At 42.4% G+C, this 24,471-nt stretch overlaps 1 protein-coding gene across 1 annotated transcript in view; it reads right to left on the bottom strand.

Annotated features, from left to right (window-relative positions):
* LOC134334010 (probable phospholipid-transporting ATPase IIA) overlaps window positions 1-24,471 on the bottom strand; it is a 70,736-nt gene that overhangs the window by 24,950 nt on the left and 21,315 nt on the right. The window contains exons 13-17 of the mRNA XM_063016202.1: window positions 21,953-22,065; window positions 17,849-18,058; window positions 12,083-12,244; window positions 5,838-5,930; window positions 5,057-5,140 (exon numbers count right to left, since the gene is read on the bottom strand). Of these exons, the coding sequence (XP_062872272.1) occupies window positions 5,057-5,140; window positions 5,838-5,930; window positions 12,083-12,244; window positions 17,849-18,058; window positions 21,953-22,065 (662 nt within the window). The remainder of the gene's footprint in view (window positions 1-5,056; window positions 5,141-5,837; window positions 5,931-12,082; window positions 12,245-17,848; window positions 18,059-21,952; window positions 22,066-24,471) is intronic.

Genomic DNA, 24,471 nt, shown 5'->3' with positions numbered 1-24,471 from the left:
CTACGTCCACCGTCGCAGTGCCAAATTACAGCCTGGAAGGCCCAAACCCCAAAGCAAAAAATGAGATAAAGCAACACAATGTGAGCGTGAGTCACACAGGAACACACTCTCACTTCATGAGTCACACACTGAATCATCACCGCCCACCAGCTCTCACACACACAGTTCCACAGCAGTAAGAAAGGACCACAGCAAAAGGAAACAGGCATGTGTGCGGGGGTGGGCGTCTGTGTGTGTGTGTACATGGGAATCGGCCGGGCCCGCCAGCGCTCTCATTTTTTGGGTGATCCCTGTGGAAAACTTGTTGCTGCGTTGCTTGTTTTGAGACTGTTATCGACGCGACGTGGTTCCTCGGCAACTCCAGCGGATATCTTGAGCTCGCTCGGTCCAAACCTGGACGTTTCGAAGGTGGAAAGCGGGATACGGGAAGTCACGTCCGGTGTAAACACCGACAGAGGGCGAGAAGAAGGTTCTGGGTTTTAGTCTCAGAACGGTACTAGAGAATGCGAGACGTGTCAGAATGTCGATGTCTCACTAACGGCTTTAGCAAACACCCCTGTGGGACTTTTTGGAAAAGAGACGTGAAGGTCAGATGAGCTCGGTGATATTTGAGAGTCAAATGTCTTTTCAGCCAACCACATCTGGCATCTGACTGGCTGCCCCGAGTCTCATCACGGGAGCCTCATCTGTACGGATGATGACAATCCAGAGCCGTTCTAGTTCATCCCGGAGGTGTTCGATTGGGATTTGACCTTGTCTCGACTACATGGACCTTGCTTTGTGGAACGGAATAGGCCCTTCCCCAAACTGTTCCTACAAAGTTGGACGCCAACATCTGGAATACAACCCCATAGGTTTATCCCTCCTCCACCAAACTTCACATCTGGCACAAGACCTGATTTCAAAAATGCTGTGTTGAACCGGATGGGCACAAATTCCCATAGACGCACTCCAAAATCGAGTCAAGAGCCGAATGTCTTTTCAGCCAATCACATCTGGCATCAACAGATTGTGCAGGCTGCCACTGTGCAACAGTAAATCTGACTGGCTGCCTCGAGTCTCATCCCAGAAGCCTCATCTGCACGGACGATGACAATCCAGAGCCGTTCTAGTCTTTACGGACCTTGCTTTGTGCACTGGGGCACAGTCGAGATGGAACAGAATAGGGCCTTCCCCAAACTGTTCCTACAAAGTTGGACGCCAACATCTGGAATACAACCCCATAGGTTTACCCTCCTCGACCCAACTTTACAGCTGGCACAAGACCTTACAAGACTTTGTAAATGCTGTTTTAAGTGGGATGCGCCCATCGTGTGGAAAAGAACTTCTCCGAGGAGTGGAGGCTGTTATAGCTGCAAAAGTGGGAAGACTTGATCCGCTATATTTATGACTGATTTTGGGAATAAACTGTCCAACAAGCTGTCAGGTGTCTACATACTTTTGAACATAAAGTGCATTATTATAACCATTCTGTCTTTAGTAGCCACTGCCTTCTGATCAAGGTCCTGGTGGGTTCAGAGCCTCACATGCTGAAAAGGACGCCAAAGCAATGCAGGGCGTCTCTCCCTCACCTCTTCACTCCCTCACCTCACGCTCTCACTTCACCTCACTCCCCCACCTTACCAGTCCCTCTCCTACTTATTTACTCTCGCACCTGTCCTATTCACTTACCTACTCACTCCCTCACCTCTCCTATTCACTCACTTATTCACTCACCTCTCCGACTCACTCACCTATTCACTCACTCCCTTACCTACTCACTCACCTCACCTACTCATTCTCTCACACCTCTCCTATTCACTCACCTACTCACTCCCTCACCTACTTACTCACCTATTCATTTACTCTCGCACCTGTCCTATTCACTCACTACCTCATCACACTCACTTCACCTATTTACTCACTCCCTTACCTACTCACTCACCTCACCTACTCTCGCACCTTTCCTATTCACTCACTACCTCACCTCACTCACTTCACCTATTCACTCACTCCCTTACCTACTCACTCACCTCACCTACTCTCGCACCTTTCCTATTCACTCACTACCTCACCTCACTCACTTCACCTATTCACTCACTCCCTTACCTACTCACTCACCTATTCACTTACTCGCTCACCTCACCTATTCACTCACTACCTCACCTCACTCACTTCACCTATTTACTCACTCACCTATTCACTCACTCCCTTACCTACTCACTCACCTATTCACTTACTCGCTCACCTCACCTATTCACTCACTACCTCACCTCACTCACTTCACCTATTTACTCACTCACCTATTCACTTACTCGCTCACCTCACCTATTCACTCACTACCTCACCTCACTCACTTCACCTATTCACTCACTCCCTTACCTACTCACTCACCTATTCACTTACTCGCTCACCTCACCTATTCACTCACTACCTCACCTCACTCACTTCACCTATTCACTCACTCCCTTACCTACTCACTCACCTCACCTACTCATTCTCTCACACCTCTCCTATTCACTCACCTACTCACTCCCTCACCTACTCACTCACCTATTCATTTACTCTCGCACCTGTCCTATTCACTCACTACCTCATCACACTCACTTCACCTATTTACTCACTCCCTTACCTACTCACTCACCTCACCTACTCTCGCACCTTTCCTATTCACTCACTACCTCACCTCACTCACTTCACCTATTCACTCACTCCCTTACCTACTCACTCACCTATTCACTTACTCGCTCACCTCACCTATTCACTCACTACCTCACCTCACTCACTTCACCTATTTACTCACTCACCTATTCACTTACTCGCTCACCTCACCTATTCACTCACTACCTCACCTCACTCACTTCACCTATTCACTCACTCCCTTACCTACTCACTCACCTATTCACTTACTCGCTCACCTCACCTATTCACTCACTACCTCACCTCACTCACTTCACCTATTTACTCACTCACCTATTCACTTACTCGCTCACCTCACCTATTCACTCACTACCTCACCTCACTCACTTCACCTATTCACTCACTCCCTTACCTACTCACTCACCTATTCACTTACTCACTCACCTCACCTATTCACTCACTACCTCACCTCACTCACTTCACCTATTCACTCACTCCCTTACCTACTCACTCACCTATTCACTTACTCACTCACCTCACCTATTCACTCACTACCTCACCTCACTCACTTCACCTATTCACTCACTCCCTTACCTTCTCACTCACCTCAACTTGTCACTCACTCCCTTACCATACCTACTCACCTCACTTATTCACTCACTCCCTCACCACACTCACTTCACCTATTTACTCACTCGCTTACCTACTCACTCACCTCACCTACTCATTCACTCTCGCACCTCTCCTATTCACTCACTCCCTTACCTTCTCACTTCACCTATTTACTCACTCCCTTACCTTCTCACTCACCTATTTACTCACTCCCTTACCTTCTCACTCACCTCACCTACTCTCGCACCTCTCCTATTCACTCACTCCCTTACCTTCTCACTTCACCTATTCACTCACTCCCTTACCTTCTCACTTCACCTATTTACTCACTCCCTTACCTTCTCACTTCACCTATTTACTCACTCCCTTACCTTCTCACTCACCTCACCTACTCTCGCACCTCTCCTATTCACTCACCTACTCACTCCCTCACCTACTCACTCACCTATTCATTTACTCTCACACCTCTCCTATTCACTCACTCCCTCACCACACTCACTTCACCTATTTACTCACTCGCTTACCTACTCACTCACCTCACCTACTCTCGCACCTCTCCTATTCACTCACCTACTCACTCACCTCACCTATTCACTTACTCGCTCACCTCACCTATTCACTCACTCCCTTACCTTCTCACTCACCTCACCTTGTCACTCACTCCCTTACCATACCTACTCACCTCACCTATTCACTCACTCCCTCACCACACTCACTTCACCTATTTACTCACTCCCTTACCTACTCACTCACCTCACCTACTCATTCACTCTCGCACCTCTCCTATTCACTCACCTACTCACTCACCTACTCACTCCCTCACCTACTCACCTATTCACTTACTCACTCACCTCAACTATTCACTCACTACCTCACCTCACTCACTTCACCTATTCACTCACTCCCTTACCTACTCACTCACCTCACCTTGTCACTCACTCCCTTACCATACCTACTCACCTCACTTATTCACTCACTCCCTCACTTCACCTATTTACTCACTCGCTTACCTACTCACTCACCTCACCTACTCATTCACTCTCGCACCTCTCCTATTCACTCACTCCCTTACCTTCTCACTTCACCTATCTACTCACTCCCTTACCTTCTCACTCACCTCACCTTGTCACTCACTCCCTTACCTCACCTACTCACCTCACCTATTCACTCACTCCCTCACCTACTCCCTCACCTACTCACCTCACCTATTTACTCATTACCCCATTCACTCACTCACCTCACCTACTCACTCACCTCACCTACCTCTCCTATTTACTCACCTACTTACTTTCTATACCTCTCTCACCCCACCAACTCACTCAGCACCTACCTACTCACTCCTTCACCTCACTCTCTCACCTCCCTTTCTCACCTTACCCACTCACTCATCTCACCACACTCCCTCACCTTGCCTAGTTACTCACTCACTCTCTCACCTCACCTACTCACTAATTCACCTCACCCATTCACTCACCTACTTACTCACTCCCTCACCTATCCACTCATTCATCTTACCTACTCACTCACTTACTCATTCATTCACTGACGTAATTCAGACTAGCCAGTCTACCTAATGGTTTGTATTTGTTAGGTATGATACTAGTGTACCAGAAGGCCACAAAATCAGGAGAAAAACATGCCAAAGTTCACACACATTAACTAGAAGACTAAACCCTAGTCCAAAATACTTACCACAAAATATATCAAACTCTCTGTAGACAAGCACAGGGATTGATTATGGATCATTGAAGAAGTGCGGCACCAACACTACCTGCTGTGCCATCACAATAATAAAGGCACTAGCCCTTCACATCTGAGAACCCACCTCGAAATCCTGGTACTGCTCCTCCGTCAAAGACTTCTTGGCAACGACCAGAACTCGCAGACCCTCTCTGGCCATGTTGCCACACTGACAAAGACATAACGGGGATGTTCCAGCATTAGAAAAGCACTTTAAACTTTTGGTATTTTATTCTACATTTACACTGTACAGCCAGAAATATATGGACACCTGGCAATAAGACACATCCCACTGCAAAACCTTGGGCATTGAAATGAAAGTTAACCCCCCTCCTTCATTTCCACAAGAGTTTGGGTACTTGTACACTCAGTTACTTTCCCTTATCCAATCAGGGTCGCGGGAAGGGGGGGGATTTGTTCTGGCGCCTATCCCAGTTTTTCAATGGGTGCAAGGCACACAGTAACACCCTGGATGGGGCACACATACACACACACACACACCAATTCATCTGTAGGGCAATTCAGTGTCTCTAATTAACCTGACTGCATGTTTTTGGACTGTGGAAGGAAACTGGAGCTCCCGGAGGAAACCCATGCAGACACGGAGAACATGCAAACTCCGCACAGAAAGGACCCGGACCGCCCCGCCTGGGAAGTGAACCCAAAGATCAGGCATTGAACTGGTCATACCATGTCTGTATGACCCTAACTTTGTGCATGTGGGCTATATTAGCTCCAAATTATAAGTAATTGATTTATTTCATATAATAGATCTGCAATTTAATAGTTAAGAAGGGTGTCTACATACTTTAGGCCATATAGTGCATTCATAAGGCGTATATAAAAGTAAGAAAAAGTGAAAATACCTCCTCTTCTAACCAATCATTGTACTGCACAATGCCGGACATAACCACATCAGCGCCTTTCATGTAGAAGGTGATCTCTCCGTTGGACTCATCCTGAAATATAAAAAGGACACAAATACATATTAACAAACTATTCTATACACTGAAGTTGCAGAAAACCTGGTACAACAGGAGACTCCGTATTTGTATAGCTGGCATTTCATGGGACCCCTGGTACGTCTACAAATGTCTCTGACAGGTCAATACTACAGTATGTGTGCCTCCTTTCTGATGAGTAACACTGAGTTTGGGGTTTTGCCATTCCCACCTAAGTCACCAGATCTCAACGATATCGAACATATCTGGGATGCCATGCAACAGAAATCCTACACCTCAGGATTTAACAGGATTGTACAGTATAGAGTTCATTCCCCTGTATTTCTGCAGTCCTACACTCCCATAAGGGTCCTACAAAGTATTAGACCGGTGTGTGCCAGCTTTCTGTCACTTCAGTGTACATTTACTTATTTATCATTTATTAGGATTCTAACACCATGTTTAGTACTTCGGTTACATTCTTAACAGGACATTTAATTACTGGTTACACAAGATTTCTCAGTTCACGTGTCTCCGGTTTGGGTAGGAGAGGTGGGCGCTGATGTCCTGTGAAAGCCTTCATGACCTTGTTACCTGCTCGCTCTCCCTTTTAGTTATGCTGTAATAATCAGGGCTGCCGGAGTCTAAAACTCTCTGTAAAACTGTTTTAATCAACTAGCATTGTACATTATTAACTACATTCTTTGTTGTTTTACTCCAAAGGCGTTCTGATGGAAACCTGTTTACCCGCCGAGGTTAAGGATTAAAGTCGAGACTGCCGTGACAACTATGCTGCTCCTGCCGGATGTGACGGGTCTGGAGTAATTGCACCAAGAATGACAAGAACTCACTACAGACTTTATTGAAGACTAGAGCGAATAACAACTCTATTATTATTTATTTATCTATTTATTACCAGTTATAACTTTTAGATCATTTAATTCTGTGTTTGTATGCTTGTGTAAATCGTGTATTTATTTAAAGTATCCTCCAGACCACCCAAGAAGGATGGGCCCTGCTGAGTCTGGTTCCTCTCAAGGTTTCTTCCTGTAATTTTCAGGGAGTTTTTCCTTGCCACAGTCGCCCTCGGCTTGCTCAACAGGGGTTTTTGTATCTGTTGGTCCTGGATTTTGTAAAGTTGCTTTGAGACAATGTCTATTGTAAAAAGCGCTATATAAATAAAGTTGACTTGACTTGACGTGTTTAATGTCAAACACAATCATGGACAATTTAGTATCTCCAATTCACTTCACTTGCATGTCTTTGGACTGTGGGAGGAAACCGGAGCTCCCGGAGGAAACCCACGCAGACATGGGGAGAACATGCAAACTCCACACAGAAAGGACCCAGACTGCTCAAACTGGGAATCGAACCCAGGACTTTCTTGCTGCGAGGCGACAATCTTACTCAATTAAGTAATAATTGCATTATATATTTAAGCAATAGAACACGAGAGGGAGTGTGTTATCACGAATAACATCACGGCTGTGATGATCTATGGTACTCGCCTACGGCTCGTGCCTGCGACCGAATCACAGCCGTGATGTTATTCGTGATAACACACGACCTCAAACGTTCTATTGCTTTTATACAACAGTTTTTACAAAATAAAGAAAGAAGCCCTGAATTTCTTAATAAATATGCTTTAATATTGATAATACCTTGCGCCAAAAAGTAGTTCCACAACGAATATAAAGTTTAACACTACAAAGCAGACATTCCAAGTTGCAAAAACTCATTTCAGGGAGGTAAGAAGAACAAGAAGAAAAAGGCAAGAACCTCCGAAGGAAAAAAAAAGAAATAAAAAACCTATTGCACACACCAGAGGATATTGGCTATTAAGCTAACTGTTCGCGCTACAAACACATTAATGTTCCCTACAGAGTGCACTAGATTGTGTATCAGATAACGAATTTAAAACACCATCGGGAAAAAAGTCTGTGTTGCCTGCGTGCGCGTTTGTGTGCATGAAGCTTGTCGTTAATGGCAACGCGTCTGCGGAGTAATACAGTTGTGGTGTGAAAAGACCGTGCTGTTATCACATACAGTATATAAACTGATCAGGTCTGTGAACTGATTCAACTTTGTGGATGTTTTCTATAACATTTACACAGATTTTTTTTTTTAATGCGATTAAATGCGATTAATCGCGATTAACTATATGAAATTCTGAGATTAATCGCGACTAAAATTTTTAATCGTTTGACAGCCCTGATATATATATATATATATATATATATATATATATATACTGTATATACAGTGTATCACAAAAGTGAGTACACCCCTCACATTTCTGCAGATATTTAAGTATATCTTTTCATGGGACAACACTGACAAAATGACACTTTGACACAATGAAAAGTAGTCTGTGTGCAGCTTATATAACAGTGTAAATTTATTCTTCCCTCAAAATAACTCAATATACAGCCATTAATGTCTAAACCACCGGCAACAAAAGTGAGTACACCCCTAAGAGACTACACCCCTAAATGTCCAAATTGAGCACTGCTTGTCAGTTTCCCTCCAAAATGTCATGTGATTTGTTAGTGTTTTTAGGTCTCAGGTGTGCATAGGGAGCAGGTGTGTTCAATTTAGTAGTACAACTCTCACACTCTCTCATACTGGTCACTGAAAGTTCCAACATGGCACCTCATGGCAAAGAACTCTCTGAGGATCTTAAAAGACGAATTGTTGCGCTACATGAAGATGGCCAAGGCTACAAGAAGATTGCCAACACCCTGAAACTGAGCTGCAGCACAGTGGCCAAGATCATCCAGCATTTTAAAAGAGCAGGGTCCACTCAGAACAGACCTCGCGTTGGTCGTCCAAAGAAGCTGAGTGCACGTGCTCAGCGTCACATCCAACTGCTGTCTTTGAAAGATAGGCGGAGGAGTGCTGTCAGCATTGCTGCAGTGATTGAAAAGGTGGGGGGTCAGCCTGTCAGTGCTCAGACCATACGCCGCACACTACATCAAATTGGTCTGCATGGCTGTCACCCCAGAAGGAAGCCTCTTCTGAAGTCTCTACACAAGAAAGCCCGCAAACAGTTTGCTGAAGACATGTCAACAAAGGACATGGATTACTGGAACCATGTCCTATGGTCTGATGAGACCAAGATTAATTTGTTTGGTTCAGATGGTCTCAAGCATGTGTGGCGGCAATCAGGTGAGGAGTACAAAGATAAGTGTGTCATGCCTACAGTCAAGCATGGTGGTGGGAATGCCATGGTCTGGGGCTGCATGAGTGCAGCAGGTGTTGGGGAGTTACATTTCATTGAGGGACACATGAACTCCAATATGTACTGTGAAATACTGAAGCAGAGCATGATCCCCTCCCTCCGGAAACTGGGTCGCAGGGCAGTGTTCCAGCATGATAATGACCCCAAACACACCTCTAAGACGACCACTGCTTTATTGAAGAGGCTGAGGGTAAAGGTGATGGACTGGCCAAGCATGTCTCCAGACCTAAACCCAATAGAACATCTTTGGGGCATCCTCAAGCGGAAGGTGGAGGAGCGCAAAGTCTCGAATATCCGCCAGCTCCGTGATGTCGTCATGGAGGAGTGGAAAAGCATTCCAGTGGCAACCTGTGAAGCTCTGGTAAACTCCATGCCCAGGAGAGTTAAGGCAGTTCTGGGAAATAATGGTGGCCACACAAAATATTGACACTTCAGGAACTTTCACTAAGGGGTGTACTCACTTTTGTTGCCGGTGGTTTAGACATTAATGGCTGTATATTGAGTTATTTTGAGGGAAGAATAAATTTACACTGTTATATAAGCTGCACACAGACTACTTTTCATTGTGTCGAAGTGTCATTTTGTCAGTGTTGTCCCATGAAAAGATATACTTAAATATCTGCAGAAATGTGAGGGGTGTACTCACTTTTGTGATACACTGTATACAGTGGGGGAAATAAGTATTTGATCCCCTGCTGATTTTGTAAGTTTACCCCCTTACAAAGACTTGAACAGTCTATAATTTTTATGGAAGGTTTATTTTAACAGAGAGAGACAGAATATCAACAAAAAATTTAGAAAAAAAACATTAAATAAAAGTTATAAATTAATTTGTATTTAATTAAGGGAAATAAGTATTTGATCCCCTACCAACCAGCAAGAATTCTGACCCCCATAGACCGGTTATGTGCCCATGAGGCACACAAATTAGTCCTGTCCCTGTAAAAAATTGACAAGCTCCTCCCGTGTAATTCTGGACTGACCTCACCTTTCTCAGAATCATTCTTACCCCACCAGGTGAGATCTTGCATGGAGCTCCAGAGTGAGGGTGATTGACTGTGATCTTGTATTTCTTCCATTTTCGAATTATCGCACCAACAGTGGTCTCTTTCTCACCAAGCTTCTTGCTGATGGTCTTCTAGCCCATTCCAGCCTTGTGCAGGTCTACAATCTTGTCCCTGACGTCCTTTGATAGCTCTTTGGTCTTGCCCATGGTGGTCGAGAGATTTGAACGGAAGAAACTGATTCTTTGACAGGAGTCTTTTATACAGGGACAGGACTAATTTGTGTGCCTCATGGGCACATAACCGGTCTGTGGGGGTCAGAATTCTTGCTGGTTGGTAGGGGATCAAATACTTATTTCCCTTAGTTAAATACAAATTAATTTATAACCTTTATTTAATGTTTTCTTTCTGGATTTTTTGTTGATATTCTGTCTCTCTCTGTTAAAATAAACCTTCCATAAAAATTACAGACTGTTCAAGTCTTTGTAAGGGGGTAAACTTACAAAATCAGCAGGGGATCAAATACTTATTTCCCCCACTGTATATACAGTATATATAAAACCTGATGCCTCAACAAGACAGTAGGTGTCACTGTTGCAACATGTATGAAACTCCTCATTCCATTTTTTGCTCAACAGCAAAAAATATTTCTCTTGGCCATTTTTAGTGACGTGCTTTATTCATCTACAACCTTTAATACACAGGTGTATGACTTATAACTGTACCCAAGGTACCTACCACGTCTACAGTGGTACCTTGTAACTACAAGAACCCTAAACTCAAAATCTTTGAAACTCGATGCCCTTCGTCGAGAAATTTGTACCCCTAATCTCAACGTTTCCCTTAACTTGTGTTACAGCTCGAGGTTCTGAGAAATTGTAAGAATCAGCTTTTCAGAGAGAGTCTAAAACACCTATCATTAAAAAAAGCTTAATGTGACTTAACGTATTAAAAGATCGACACAGGAACACTAAACCTCTCTTAATTATTACTGCTCATTAGTTCTCTCCATTGATGAAATTCCTTGCTTGTTGTTTTAGTACAATAAGTCCCGTTAAGCTTTGTGCTCCGCCACACTCCATAAGAAATAACAGCACAGCCAGCGCAAAAGCTATTTTGTCACTTCTCATGTGAATGCGCCATAACTGAACGGAATACGGTATTCCAAGATCAAGCATCTCCACGATTAACAATAAAGAAGTACAGGTAAAGTGCAGTTTTTAATTGTATTTCAGTGTTTTTATATTATACTTGTGTTACTTTCAGTGTATAAGTGTCAAAAACAACCCTGTTATTTTACATTAGCCTAAAATACTGTATATGCAGCTCCACGGGACCATGGAACGCATGGACATGTTTTCCATACATCCTTATGTGAAAAAAAACCAAACATTTATTTCCGGTACAAGTGATAGGAAATGTTGAATTCGGAATATTAAAATACGATCCTTTTTTTAAATTTGCTTGTTTGTTATACGATTTTCTTGAAACTAAAACCAAAAAACTGCACATTTTGCCATTTTTCAATATTGGTTTTTGTAATGAAAATCGAACCGAAGGTACACAGACCCTCGAGAGTCCTTGAAACCATTTGAAGAGAAATTAATGAGGACTTCCTTTTAATTTCCTATTTCCTCAAGCACACTTAATATAGACTCTTATTCAAGCACACAACAACAGTGAAGCATTTTCTCCTGGAGAGACTGAGTCACCAGGTTCTGAGGAGAGGAACTGCTTTCACAGATCGACCCCAAGCCAAGAATAACAAGCCGCTGTGTGTGAGAATTTCAGTCTAATGATAATAATAATAAAGGCAGGTGTGGGTCAGAGAATGTGTTCTAGAATGTTTAATCATCTTTGGTTTGACAGCTGTGTTTTGATCTATATGGGTGTAATAATGGGGGGATTGTAAGAAGAGAGCTTACCCGCACTATGATTCCCATTCGCTTGCTCTCATAGGTGAAAGGGAAAATCTGCAGGATGGTGAAATTGAGGATTTGGCCACTAGGGGTCCTCAGCTGCATAGAGGATTGATCTCTTCCCACCAGAGTCAGTCCGACGCCTTCTGTCCACTGCACCAAAGACACCTAGCACAAAAAAGACAAGAGTCAGAATATTAGCAATCCCCTTTCTCTTTTTGAGGCTTTTCAGCCACAGTATTGATCTACCATAATTAAGCATATTGCACATGGGTTCACTTTCAATTCCTCACACTTCAATATCGAGGCGTGACCCACCCTGTTACACGGCACCTGTTAGTGGGTGGGATATATTAGGCAGCAAGTGAACATTTCATCCTCAGAGTTGATGTGTCAGAAGCAGGAAAAATGGACAAGCGTAAGGATTTGAGTGAGTTTGACGAGGGCCAAATGGTGATGGCTAGACGACTGGGTCAGAGCATCTCCAAAACTGCAGCTCTTGTGGGGTGTTCCCGGTCTGCAGTGGTCAGTACTAGAGATGGGACGATCGATCGGCTATGAATCGGTATCGGCCGATTTTTCATCAAAATATGCTATCGGCGATCGGCCGATATTTCCTAAATGTAGCCGATCCGATCGTGTGATATCTAAAAGACCACGTTAAGCTTAACAGCTCAGTGGATTGATCCAGACTTTGAGCTACAAAGCACCAAACATTGCATCAAAATTCGTCAACAATCGCACAGAAACCATCGTGAAAGCTCTTTATGACCTAAAATAACATCATTAACGTTGTGCATCATACATACGATGTAATTTTGCTGATTGAAATATTTACTTTAAAGAGATAATTCAACCCGGTCACATCTGAGTCGATTCTATCAGCACGTTATATAAACTCCTGGTTCACTTTGGTAAATCGGAAGCGGTTCTTGCTTGTGATGTAGATGAGAACAGAAAACGTTACAGAGCCAATCAGAGGCAAAAGTTTATTCATAAGCAAATTCGTTAGTTCAGGATCATCTGCTGAACTTTTAGGATAATCAGAAAACTTTTAGCTCCTTAGACGGAACGAGTCTGACTCGGTTACAGATCTGTGGTAATAGCAGTTTAATTAAGCTTTTTAATTGAGCTTTTTAATGTAAGAGTCACACAGAATGTTCTGTAGTAGCTGGTGTTTATTTAAAACCACGACATTTAATTAATAACAGTAAACACGGAGAGATAACTGAGAAGAGAAACTTACGCTTCGCGAAAAATGAATCGACTCGTGAATCACTTTAAGCAATACAGTGAACAGATCATTTCTCTTAAAGGCACAAACACACACACACACACGCGCTGCTCCGGTTTATCTTCACTGTGAGGCTCTTTTTAATGCTTTTCCAGACTGAACTGGATAACATTAAACCTGCGCGTGTGTGTGGTCAGTTAGACTAATGAAATATGTCTCCTGTGGGTAAAAAAAATAATTGTTTGATGTACTTTATTTACTGCAAAATTTGCAACACTCCCCCCCCCCCCACCCCCCATCGGAATCGGCTATCGGCCGATATCCCTGAAAGGAGATCGGAATCGGTGCCAAAAACCCCGATCGGTACATCTCTAGTCAGTACCTATCAAAAGTGGTCCAAGGAAGGAACAGTGGTAAACCGGCGACAGGGTCATGGGCGGCCAAGGCTCATTGATGCACGTTGGGAGCGAAGGCTGGCCCGTGTGGTCCGATCCAACAGACGAGCTACTGTAGCTCATATTGCTAAAGAAGTTAATGCTGGTTCTGATAGAAAGGTGTCAGAATACACAGGGGCAGCAAAAGGGGGACCAACACAATATTAGGAAGGTGGTCATAATGTTATACCTGATCGGTGTACAGGTGTTTTTTCATGGCTAAAATGTGTTACTGCCAGTGTGACATGGATTTTTTTTTTTGTTGTTGGGCAAAATAAACACAAAACACTAGCGCATTCACAGTACTTTCAACTTGCAAAATGTCAAAAATGAGTATTAGTTTCCAAATTATTAAAAAAGTGTAATTCATATGAGGGTGATGTAACAGTGGTAAACATGCCTCTGTCCCAAATCCGTAAAAACATTGGACGTTTTTGTTTCAGTACTTTTCAGTAATTTTTTTATTTTTGATTTTATACACAAAACAACTGGATTTAAATTTAGCAGGAGTGTCCACATCTGTTAGGCCATCCGTACGTTTATCTTTTTTGTTTACTGAAACTCAAATTCAAACTACACTAGGCATTTATCACCAAAACATTCATCACCGCTTAGATTTGTCCGGAACGACCAAAGACTTTCGGCGGATGCATAAAGATAAGGCAAACCAGATGCCATCCATTAGTGTAATGCTGAAAGGGGGAGCAGGGATTTCTGGGAGGCAGAAGTTATTGCCCAATAACTTCCAGACCAGAGGTTAGAGGGAGATCAAAAACCCTGTTTCATACACCCTTTGCGACTAGCTGCTAATGACATATCTCCCAGCATCCAGATGGACACGGAGAGGTTAATAGTAAGCGCAGCTAAACCACAGCCACCGCAGTCAACAAATGAGGCCTGACCCGGCTGCTTTCGTATAACCGCTGGGTACGTCATGTTTTTATTAGGAAGCGGTGAAGCTGCCAGTGGTTGGTGTAGTTCTAGTCTATGAAGGTAAACAAATCATATCCATTTCATCCTCCCACTAAACAACGGTTTTAAGAAATCAAACAAATTCAAAAGAGCCTAATCTTTCTGAAGGCTTAGCTTTGTGCAATGCCACACCCTAGCTGGGTGTTAGTGTAGTGTTGGTTTGTTCAGCTCTAGATGCCTATTATGTAGGGATGTCCCGATCCGATCTCAAAGATCGGAATCGGGGCCGATCAAGGCATTTTTTAACTGATCCGTATCGGCCGTACTAAAGCCGATCCTAATCCCGATCCTTCGTTTTACGTCAGCATGTCCGCTTGTGGAAATACATTAAATTGGAAAGTGAAACAAGTCCAACAGCGAAGTGTAATGTCTGCAATGCGAGCGTTTCACGAGGCGGTAGGAGCAGAGCTGCGTTCATTACTGTAGAATTTTACTATTTATATGGTGTGTGAGTCAAGGATCACACCGGTTTACAAAACAACGTAGTGATGCGCTCGCTTAATAAAGAAATAAATACACGGTATATTCACAAATTATCGGGAGCAGAACACTTTATTAACTTCTTCTGTTACGGTTCCGAATCATCGCGTTAGCCAAGCACGCTATTCCATGCGCTATGGAAGCCCCAAAGGGTCAAAACACACTCACTTCGCCTAAAAACGTCCATCAAACCATTGTCACAATACAACCACAGAAAAGTTTGTTACAGTTACAACACGCCTACAAGTACGGTGGCTCATAAGAAACAAACCAGATATCATTTAACCAAACGATCTACAATTACTACCAATTTGATGCGGCACCTAAAAAATAAACACTCAGCCGAATACAGCGAGTTTATTATTATATGATGAGAAGAGGAACCGGCTGTCCGCTAACACGGCAGAGATGCTGATTTTCCTCAAAAAGAACCTTCACTTTATTTTGAGTGTTCTAGTTTTACTACTACAATGCTGCACTAAGTTTGTTTACTTTTATTTTGTAAAAATAAAAGAACATTAAGCAATAGTTTGGATGCAGGCGATTTTTTTCCTACAGCACTGCAGAGCTATTCAGTTGTTAAACGTATACATTGGATTAATTTGAATAACTGTAATGTACTTGAAGTGTGCACTGTGTGAACAGTATTATCTAGTTCTTATCTAGACAATATCTAGAAAATACAAGTATCGGTTTGAGACTCTGTATCGGATCGGGATCAAAATTAATGATCGGGATCGGGAACAAAAAAACGTGATCGGGACATCCCTACTATTACGCCTTTAGGAGAAAAGTGTGTTCATATATCCATCAAAATAAGCATCTTTAATCCATTTCCCAACCCTGAAGAGTATACAAACGTGAGGTTCTGATTAGTCAGCCAAATCTTGCTGGTAACCATAAACTGTCTCGTGGTACCAACACTGACGGTGTGTTTGTGTAAGTCTGGTCTGCGTCAGCGCCAAACCACACGTCCCCTCTGACCTTGACTTAATCCTAGTCCAAAAAACCATGTATGTTAAACTAATCAGCTGAAATGATTCTAACATCTGACATGAAGTAAGGGCAAACAATACTCAACCCAATCTAATTCTTCCTAATTCACTATTTTAATTCACCACTGCTTGCAGTCACTGCTTGTGCAGTCACCCAGTCAGACATCCTAAGTCTCCCGGAAGTTCCGGGAGTCTCCTGCATACACATAGCGTCTCCCTGATGCCCGCAAGTCAGATAAAATCTCCCGGAATCTAGAACGAGCGGCCAAGAGCGACACAAACTTTATTCCCAGATCGCGTATTAAATCCGTTATCTGATATACAATCTAGCGCACTGTGTAGGGAACATAAATCAATTGTCTAATATACTGTCTAGCGCACTGTGTAGGAAACATGAATCAATTGTCTAATATACTGTCTAGTGCACTATGTAGGGAACATGAATCAATTGTCTAATATACTGTCTAGCGCACTGTGTAGGGAACATAAATCAATTGTCTAATATACTGTCTAGTGCACTATGTAGGGAACATAAATCAATTGTCTAATATACTGTCTAGTGCACTATGTAGGGAACATAAATCAATTGTCTAATATACTGTCTAGTGCACTATGTAGGAAACATGAATCAATTGTCTAATATACTGTCTAGCGCACTATGTAGGAAACATGAATCAATTGTCTAATATACTGTCTAGTGCACTATGTAGGAAACATGAATCAATTGTCTAATATACTGTCTAGCGCACTATGTAGTGAACATGAATGCGTTATCTAATACACTGTCTAGTGCACTATGTAGGGAACATAAATCCGTGATCTGATATACAATCTAGTGCACTGTGTAGTGAACATAAATCAATTGTCTAATATACTGTGTAGTGCACTATGTAGCGAACATAAATCAATTGTCTAATATACTGTCTAGTGCACTATGTAGCGAACATAAATCAATTGTCTAATATACTGTCTAGTGCACTATGTAGGGAACATAAATCAATTGTCTAATATACTGTCTAGTGCACTATGTAGGGAACATAAATCCGTTATCTGATATACTGTCTAGTGCACTATGTAGGGAACATAAACCAATTGTCTAATATACTGTCTAGTGCACTATGTAGGGAACATAAATCCGTTATCTGATATACTGTCTAGTGCACTATGTAGGGAACATAATTAATTATGTAATACACTATCCAGTGCACTATATAAGGAACACAAATCATCATCTAGTTATACTTTCTAGTGCACTATGTAGCGAACATGAATGCGTTATCTAATACACTATCTAGTGCACTATGTAGGGAACATAAATCCGTGATCTGATATACAATCTAGTGCACTGTGTAGGGAACATAAACCAATTGTCTAATTCACTATCTAGTGCACTACGTAGGGAACATACATCATTTTGGGTGAATGGTGTATAAGCGGTAGCTCAGCGGTTATGGTACTTGACTAGTAATCAGAAGGTTGTTGCTTCAAGCCCCACCACCGTCAAGTTGCCACTGCTGGGCCCCTGAGCGAGGCTCTTAACCCTCAATTGCTTAAATTGTATTCAATGATAATTGTAAGTGTCTGATAAATGTTGAATGAATGAATGAATGGAGGAGTTTTCTGATCCCCGGTTGATCTTTTTGGTCGAGAGCGTTACCTCATCAGGGCTGGAGGCCTGGTACACCCTGCACGTGTCCTCGTAGTGCTGTTCTGCCTCGGCCTGCTCCGTCACGCCGTTGCCCTCGTACACAGGTGTGACGTTGTGCACCAGAGCGATGGCCTTCACTGCTTCGTGCACTCGGCTGCTAATCGTCTTTCTTACTTTAGAGGTGACCTGGGGTCTGGAGGCAGGCTGGTCATGAGGAGGCTACAAAGAGAGCAGAAATAACGACTAATTAAGGAATGCAAGACAACAGTGCACCTATATGGTAAGTGGAGCTGATAAAATGGACAGTGAGTGTAGAAACAAGGAGGTGGTTTTAATGTTATGGCTGATCAGTGTATGTATTTATATATATACCAATCCATCTCGGAGCTTCAACCACCTCCTACCCCCATAGTAAAAATACTCTGTGCATCTGGGTGCTTGTTATTTTTATCGAGTGAGAAATGAAAAATGCATTGTGCATCTCAGTTCAGTTCTACCCAATTCTATCTATAAACGGATCATTTGTAGATGTTGTAGACAGTTCAGCCTGATTACCACTAAATTGCCAACACGGCCATAATGCCAGGACATTTCCTTCCACCATTGAAGCTAAACCTTCATTATGAACCCCACTGCCAAAATGATAAAAGTGCATGTCATTTAAACATCCTCCTGGAGTCCTCAGAGAGCAGATATAAATGCTGCCAGATGGATCAGAAAATGTGAAGAATAAGCTTGTGTTCTTTGCCGCTGCTATTTTTAGGCCATATATTTAAGGGGTTAATGGCGGAGTTATTAAATTAGGCACTAGGAGGTGGGGCACAAGCAAATCCTGCTTCCTGCTCTAATGACTTCAGATGTCAAAGGGACAAAGCATGTCCTGAAGGGTTAGAAAGCATGGCATGAAGGACTGCCCATGTGTGACCTTTTTTCCCTTAGGTGACTCTGAATTACCTGTTTGTTTGTTATGTAGGTTGTTCCAACTTGGTGGGGCAAAAAGTGTTAAGTTTTAGAGGTAAACTACACCGATGAGGCATAACATTATGACCACCTTCCTAATATTGTGTTGGTCCCCCTTTTGCTGCCATAACATAGTTTGACAGATACTGACAGATACAGATACCAAACACATTTGACAGATACTGACCACTGCAGTCCAGGAACACCCCACAATTGCTGCAGTTTTGGAGATGCTCTGACCCAGTCGTCTAGCCATCACAATTACCACTTTTCCACCAAAAAAAACCATGGTTCTTGAACCGGTTCTGTTCAGGTTTCTCTGAACTTTGGTGTTCTGTAGAGAACCGACGCGCGTTTCCACCAGTTTTTGAGAACCAAGCAGCGTCATCATCGGTGGGCGTTACATACTAAGAGTTAAGAGAAGTAATAACATGGCCGAGTGTGTGGATTATGTGCGAGCATTTGTGCTGCTGTTACAGATGTTTGTTTTTATGTAAAAAGCATCAATCTAACTATCGGTGATAAGAAGACGTGACGTGTTTGTCTCAGTTGTTGTTTTCTTTAGTTTATTAACATGAGAAGCGTTTTGCGCTTCGCTTTCACCACGACTCTCGGCGCAAATAGCCGATTTGCTCAGCGCTCGGGTTGAGCGGTAAAAGATCCACAACACGAACATCCATCTGTGTGAAATAACCATCAAATCCAGTCTAAAATACCACATGTATCTGTGTTTAACTGGATTCACTTCACGTGTGGTGTTTATGCAGCTCGGGGAGTTGAAACTTTTATCTCGTAATATCACACAATTCACCTTTTTAAAGGCGTTTTGAAAATATCAGCGGCAAACTGTCTCGAAATGTAATCAGGTGAAGTTTAAAAAATAAAAATGCAGCGATAAGCTCCAGCTGATGCCATTGTTGCTAACGCGCTATGCTGTACAACATGACGCGCCCACAGATGGACGTCACGGTTCGGGCTGAAAAACCAAGTATTCCGTGGTGCCAGATTGGCCCGCTAGTTCACTGTCTGGAACCTCTTTTTTCCGGTGGAAACACGCGGAACCGGTTCAAAATCAAGTTCGGGGACCGGAACGGGCTCCGTGCCGCGTCGGTGGAAAAGGGGTAAGTGTGGCCCTTGTCAAACTCGCTCAAATTCTGACGCTTGCCCATTTTTCCTGCTTCTAACACATCAAGTTTGAGGATAAAATGTTCAGTTGCTGCGTAATATATCCCACCACTAACAGGTGCCGTGATGAAGAGATAATCAGTGTTATTCACTTCACCTGTCAGTGCTCATAATTAGAGATGGACCGATCAGGGTTTTTGGCACCGATACCGATCTCCGATCTCCTTTCAGGGACATCGGCCGATAGCCGATTCCGATCGGGGGGGGGGGATTAGCAGTAAATAAACTTAAAAAGAGCCTCACAGTAAAGATAAACCGGAGCAGCGCGCGCGCGTGTGTGTGTGTGTGTGCCTTTAGAAGATACGCTTTGTTCACAGTATCGCTATAAGTGATTCATTGATTCATGAGTTGATTCGTTTTTATGTGAAGCGTAAGTTTCTCTTCTCAGTTATCTCTCCGTGTTTACTGTTATTAATTAAATGTCGTGGTTTTAAATAAACACCAGCTACTACAGAACATTTTGTGTGACTCTCTTACATTAAAAAGCTTAATTAAACTGCTATTACCACAGATCTGTAACCGAGTCAGACTCGTTCCGTTTAAGGAGCTAAAGGTTTTCTAAAAGTTCAACAGATGATCCTGAACTAACGAATTTGGTAATGAATAAACTTTTGCCTCTGATTGGCTCTGTAACGTTCTACATCACAAGTAAGAACCGCTTACGATTTACCAAAGTGAACCAGGAGTTTATATAACGTGCTGATAGAATCGACTCAGATGTGACCGGGTTGAATTATCTTTTTAAAGTAAATATTACAATCAGCAAAATTACATCGTATGTATGATGCACAACGTTAATGATGTTATTTTAGGTCATGAAGAGCTTTCACGATGGTTTCTGTACGATTGTTGATGAATGGTGATGTGATGGTTGGTGCTTCGTAGCTCAAAGTCTGGATCAATCCACTGAGCTGTTAACTTAACGTGATCTTTATATATCACGCGATCGGATCGGCTACATTTAGGAAATATCGGCCGATCGCCGAAAGCATATTTTTATTAAAAATCGGCCGATACCGATTCGTAGCTGATCGATCGTCCCATCTCTAGTCATAATGTTATGCCTAGTCGGTGTATAATGCATGTGCCTTCTATTTATTATTGTATTATGACAGTTTTATTAAATAGTACAATCATAATGTTGAAACCCACAGGCAGGAGTGGCTCGGCGGTCTAGAACTTTTGAGGTTGAACCTCAGCACAGCCACCGACCTGGTCGGGTGTCCAGACAAACACAATTGGTCGTGTTTACGGGAGGGAAGGTGAGACAGGGACTCTTCTTGCTTTGATGTGCCATCTCCGGACTGGTCTGGGCGCCTAGATGAGTTTGTAGTCACATGGAGCCTCCGTATGCAATAAGTAAAGCAATTAAGGCAATTAAGCCTTGTCCAGTGTAACATGCAATTCAAAATTTTATTGTGTAATTTTTTGTGTAGCGTTCAAGTGCCTCACTTTTACTGGTTAATTTGGATTTCAAGGCGATCCTAGCAATCCTACGGCAATTCAGTTAGCAATCAGTTAGTCAATATGTCTAAAGCAGCTAAAAACACTACTTGGGTAAGCGAGTTTGGAAAACTCCCAACCCATTCTGTGGACGCAGAGGGAGGGGGTGCCAAAACACGGACGAGAATTTTCGTATTTCGGGCAACATTAAGCCCCGCACCATCGCTGAATGTTTAGATGTTCTGGATGTTTACGTTCAACCGTTATATGGTGAGCTGTGCTGTGTATTGTAACTTCCATTTACTCTATTATTCAATTTATGAGTGTAATTTAATAACTGCCATGAAATGTGGCCCTTTCCTCTGTGAATCTGTGAAATTAAGGACATTTTCCCATGAATTTAGTAGGGCCCTAGCTATAAGGCTCTGCATTGGAACTCATCACTGTGCTTATCAAAGCACACCAAGGTAGTTAACAAAACCAGGTTACATTCGGACAGATTCGAATTCGAGAAGGGATTTGTACCTGAGTGTAGGCACTGAACACGTGACTCTGCACCTCATCCATGGAATCCATCCCGTAGGCCACAGTGCCGAGATGGAGACGACGGAACACCATTTCGTTCTGAGTAAGGGTCCCTGCAAAGTAAATGAATACAGTGAGCTACTAGGGCGATCTTTGGTCTTTTACCAAACTTGTACAAGCTACAATGTATTACTTGTAAACAGATTGGCAACCTGTGGCTAACTTCCAATCACTTGTCCAGTACCCTAACAGCTGGGATAGCCTTCTTTTTACATATAACATTTTAAATAAAGTAACTCATTTTTGCTTAATATAGCTTATACACTGATCAGCCATAACATTAAAAGCACCTCCTTGTTTCTTGTTTCATTTTATCAGCTCCACTTACCATATAGAAGCACTTTGAAGTTTTACAATTACTGACTGTAGTCCATCTGTTTCTCTACATACTTTTTAGCCTGCTTTCACCCTGTTCTTTAATGGTCAGGACCCACACAGGACCACCACAGAGCAGGTATTATTTAGGTGGTGGATGATTCTCAGCACTGCAGTGACACTGACATGGTGGTGGTGTGTTAGTGTGTGTTGTGCTGGTATGAGTGGATCAGACACAGCAGCGCTGCTGGAGTTTTTAAATACCGTGTCCACTCACTGTCCACTCTATTATACACTCCTACCTAGTTGGTCCACCTTGTAGATGAAAAGTCAGAGATGATCGCTCATCTAGTGCATCTGTTTCTCTACACCACCACGTCAGTGTCACTGCTGTGCTGAGAATGATCCACCACCTAAATAATACCAGCTCTGTGGTGATCCTGGGAGAGTCCTGACCATTGAAGAACAGCATGAAAGGGGGCTAACAAAGCATGCAGATAAACAGACAGACTACAGTCAGTAATTGTAGAACTACAAAGTGCTTCTATATGGTAAGTGGAGCTGATAAAATGAACAGTGTGTGTAGAAACAAGGATTGGTTTGTGGTTTTAATGTTATGGCTGATCGGTGTATATATATTTGTTTATGCTTAATTAATTAATACATAATTGTCAAATTATTGTAGTCTGGTTTAATTTTTTTATTAAAATTGTCATGAACTACAACATCTGGAAGCAGAAAATGAAAGAGCTGTTGGTGGGCCTGAAAAGTGTGTAAAAGCTAATGGCTTATTAATGCCAAAAGGTCTTTAAGTGTGTTTCCTGACACCTCAGCAGCACCCGTTCTGCTTAACTCCTTCAGTCATGTTTAAGTCAGACTTCCGCTCTGCGTTACATTACAGCTTTTCTCTCTCCATGTGGGCAACCACCGATCAAGGTCAGGGTCACCAGAATAAATCATACTGGATTCAAACTAGAGGCTTCAGGATACAGATCTGAATTCCCTAATAAGTAGCATGTCTTGTTTGCCAGCCCACAGCACCAGCACCATGGGAAAGCTCTGAACTCGCCGTGTGCTACCGTCGGCATTCCTTAAAAACACATCAACGCTATCGCCTCTCACACCAAACCGCACGTTGCTTTCATTTCAGACCTGCAAACGGGACGCTCTTAAATGCTTGAGGGATTACGGAGCATAAATCTGAAATCAAAAACCAAAGCTTGTCATTTCCTCTTCCAGCTCAGTGCTGCTAATAGTTCATTTTGAAAATGAACGTACAGTGGTGGGCTTTTTTGATTATATGATTTTTAATAAACAAATAATACAAATATATAAATAAATAAATAAATAAAAACACTGTATTTAATCTGAGAGAAATGGGAGCTCATGTGGCGTAATGGTAAGAGCTGATAACCACTGCCTGTGTTCCAGGGGTTTGAACCCTGGACTGGGCTTACAAGTACAGGAAAGTCTGTCTACCTGTCTGTCTGTCTGTCCGTCCGTCCATCCATCATTCTATCTATCTATCTATCTATCTATCTATCTATCTATCTATCTATCTATCTATCTATCTATCTATCTATCTATCTATCTATCTACCTGCCTGTCTGTCTGTCTGTGTCTATCTATCTATCTATCTATCTATCTATCTATCTATCTATCTATCTATCTATCTATCTATCTATCTATCTATCTATCTATCTATCTATGTATCTATCTATCTATCTATCTATCTACCTGCCTGTCTGTCTGTCTGTGTCTATCTATCTATCTATCTATCTATCTATCTATCTATCTATCTATCTATCTATCTATCTATCTATCTATCTATCTACCTGCCTGTCTGTCTGTCTGTGTCTATCTATCTATCTATCTATCTATCTATCTATCTATCTATCTATCTATCTATCTATCTATCTATCTATCTATCTATCTATCTATCTATCTATGTATCTATCTATCTATCTATCTATCTGTCTATCTATATATTTGTCTATCTGTCTGTCTATATCTATCTATCTATCTATCTATCTATCTATCTATCTATCTGTCTGTCTGTCTGTCTGTCTGTCTGTCTGTCTGTCTGTCTGTCTGTCTAACTATCTGTCTGTCTGTCTGTCTGTCTATCTATCTATCTATCTATC

This window comes from Trichomycterus rosablanca, chromosome 19, assembly GCF_030014385.1.
Source record: "Trichomycterus rosablanca isolate fTriRos1 chromosome 19, fTriRos1.hap1, whole genome shotgun sequence".
Lineage (NCBI taxonomy): Eukaryota > Metazoa > Chordata > Actinopteri > Siluriformes > Trichomycteridae > Trichomycterus > Trichomycterus rosablanca.
Note: the sequence above shows the minus strand (reverse complement) of the source record. Positions and strands in the feature narration are given on the sequence as shown.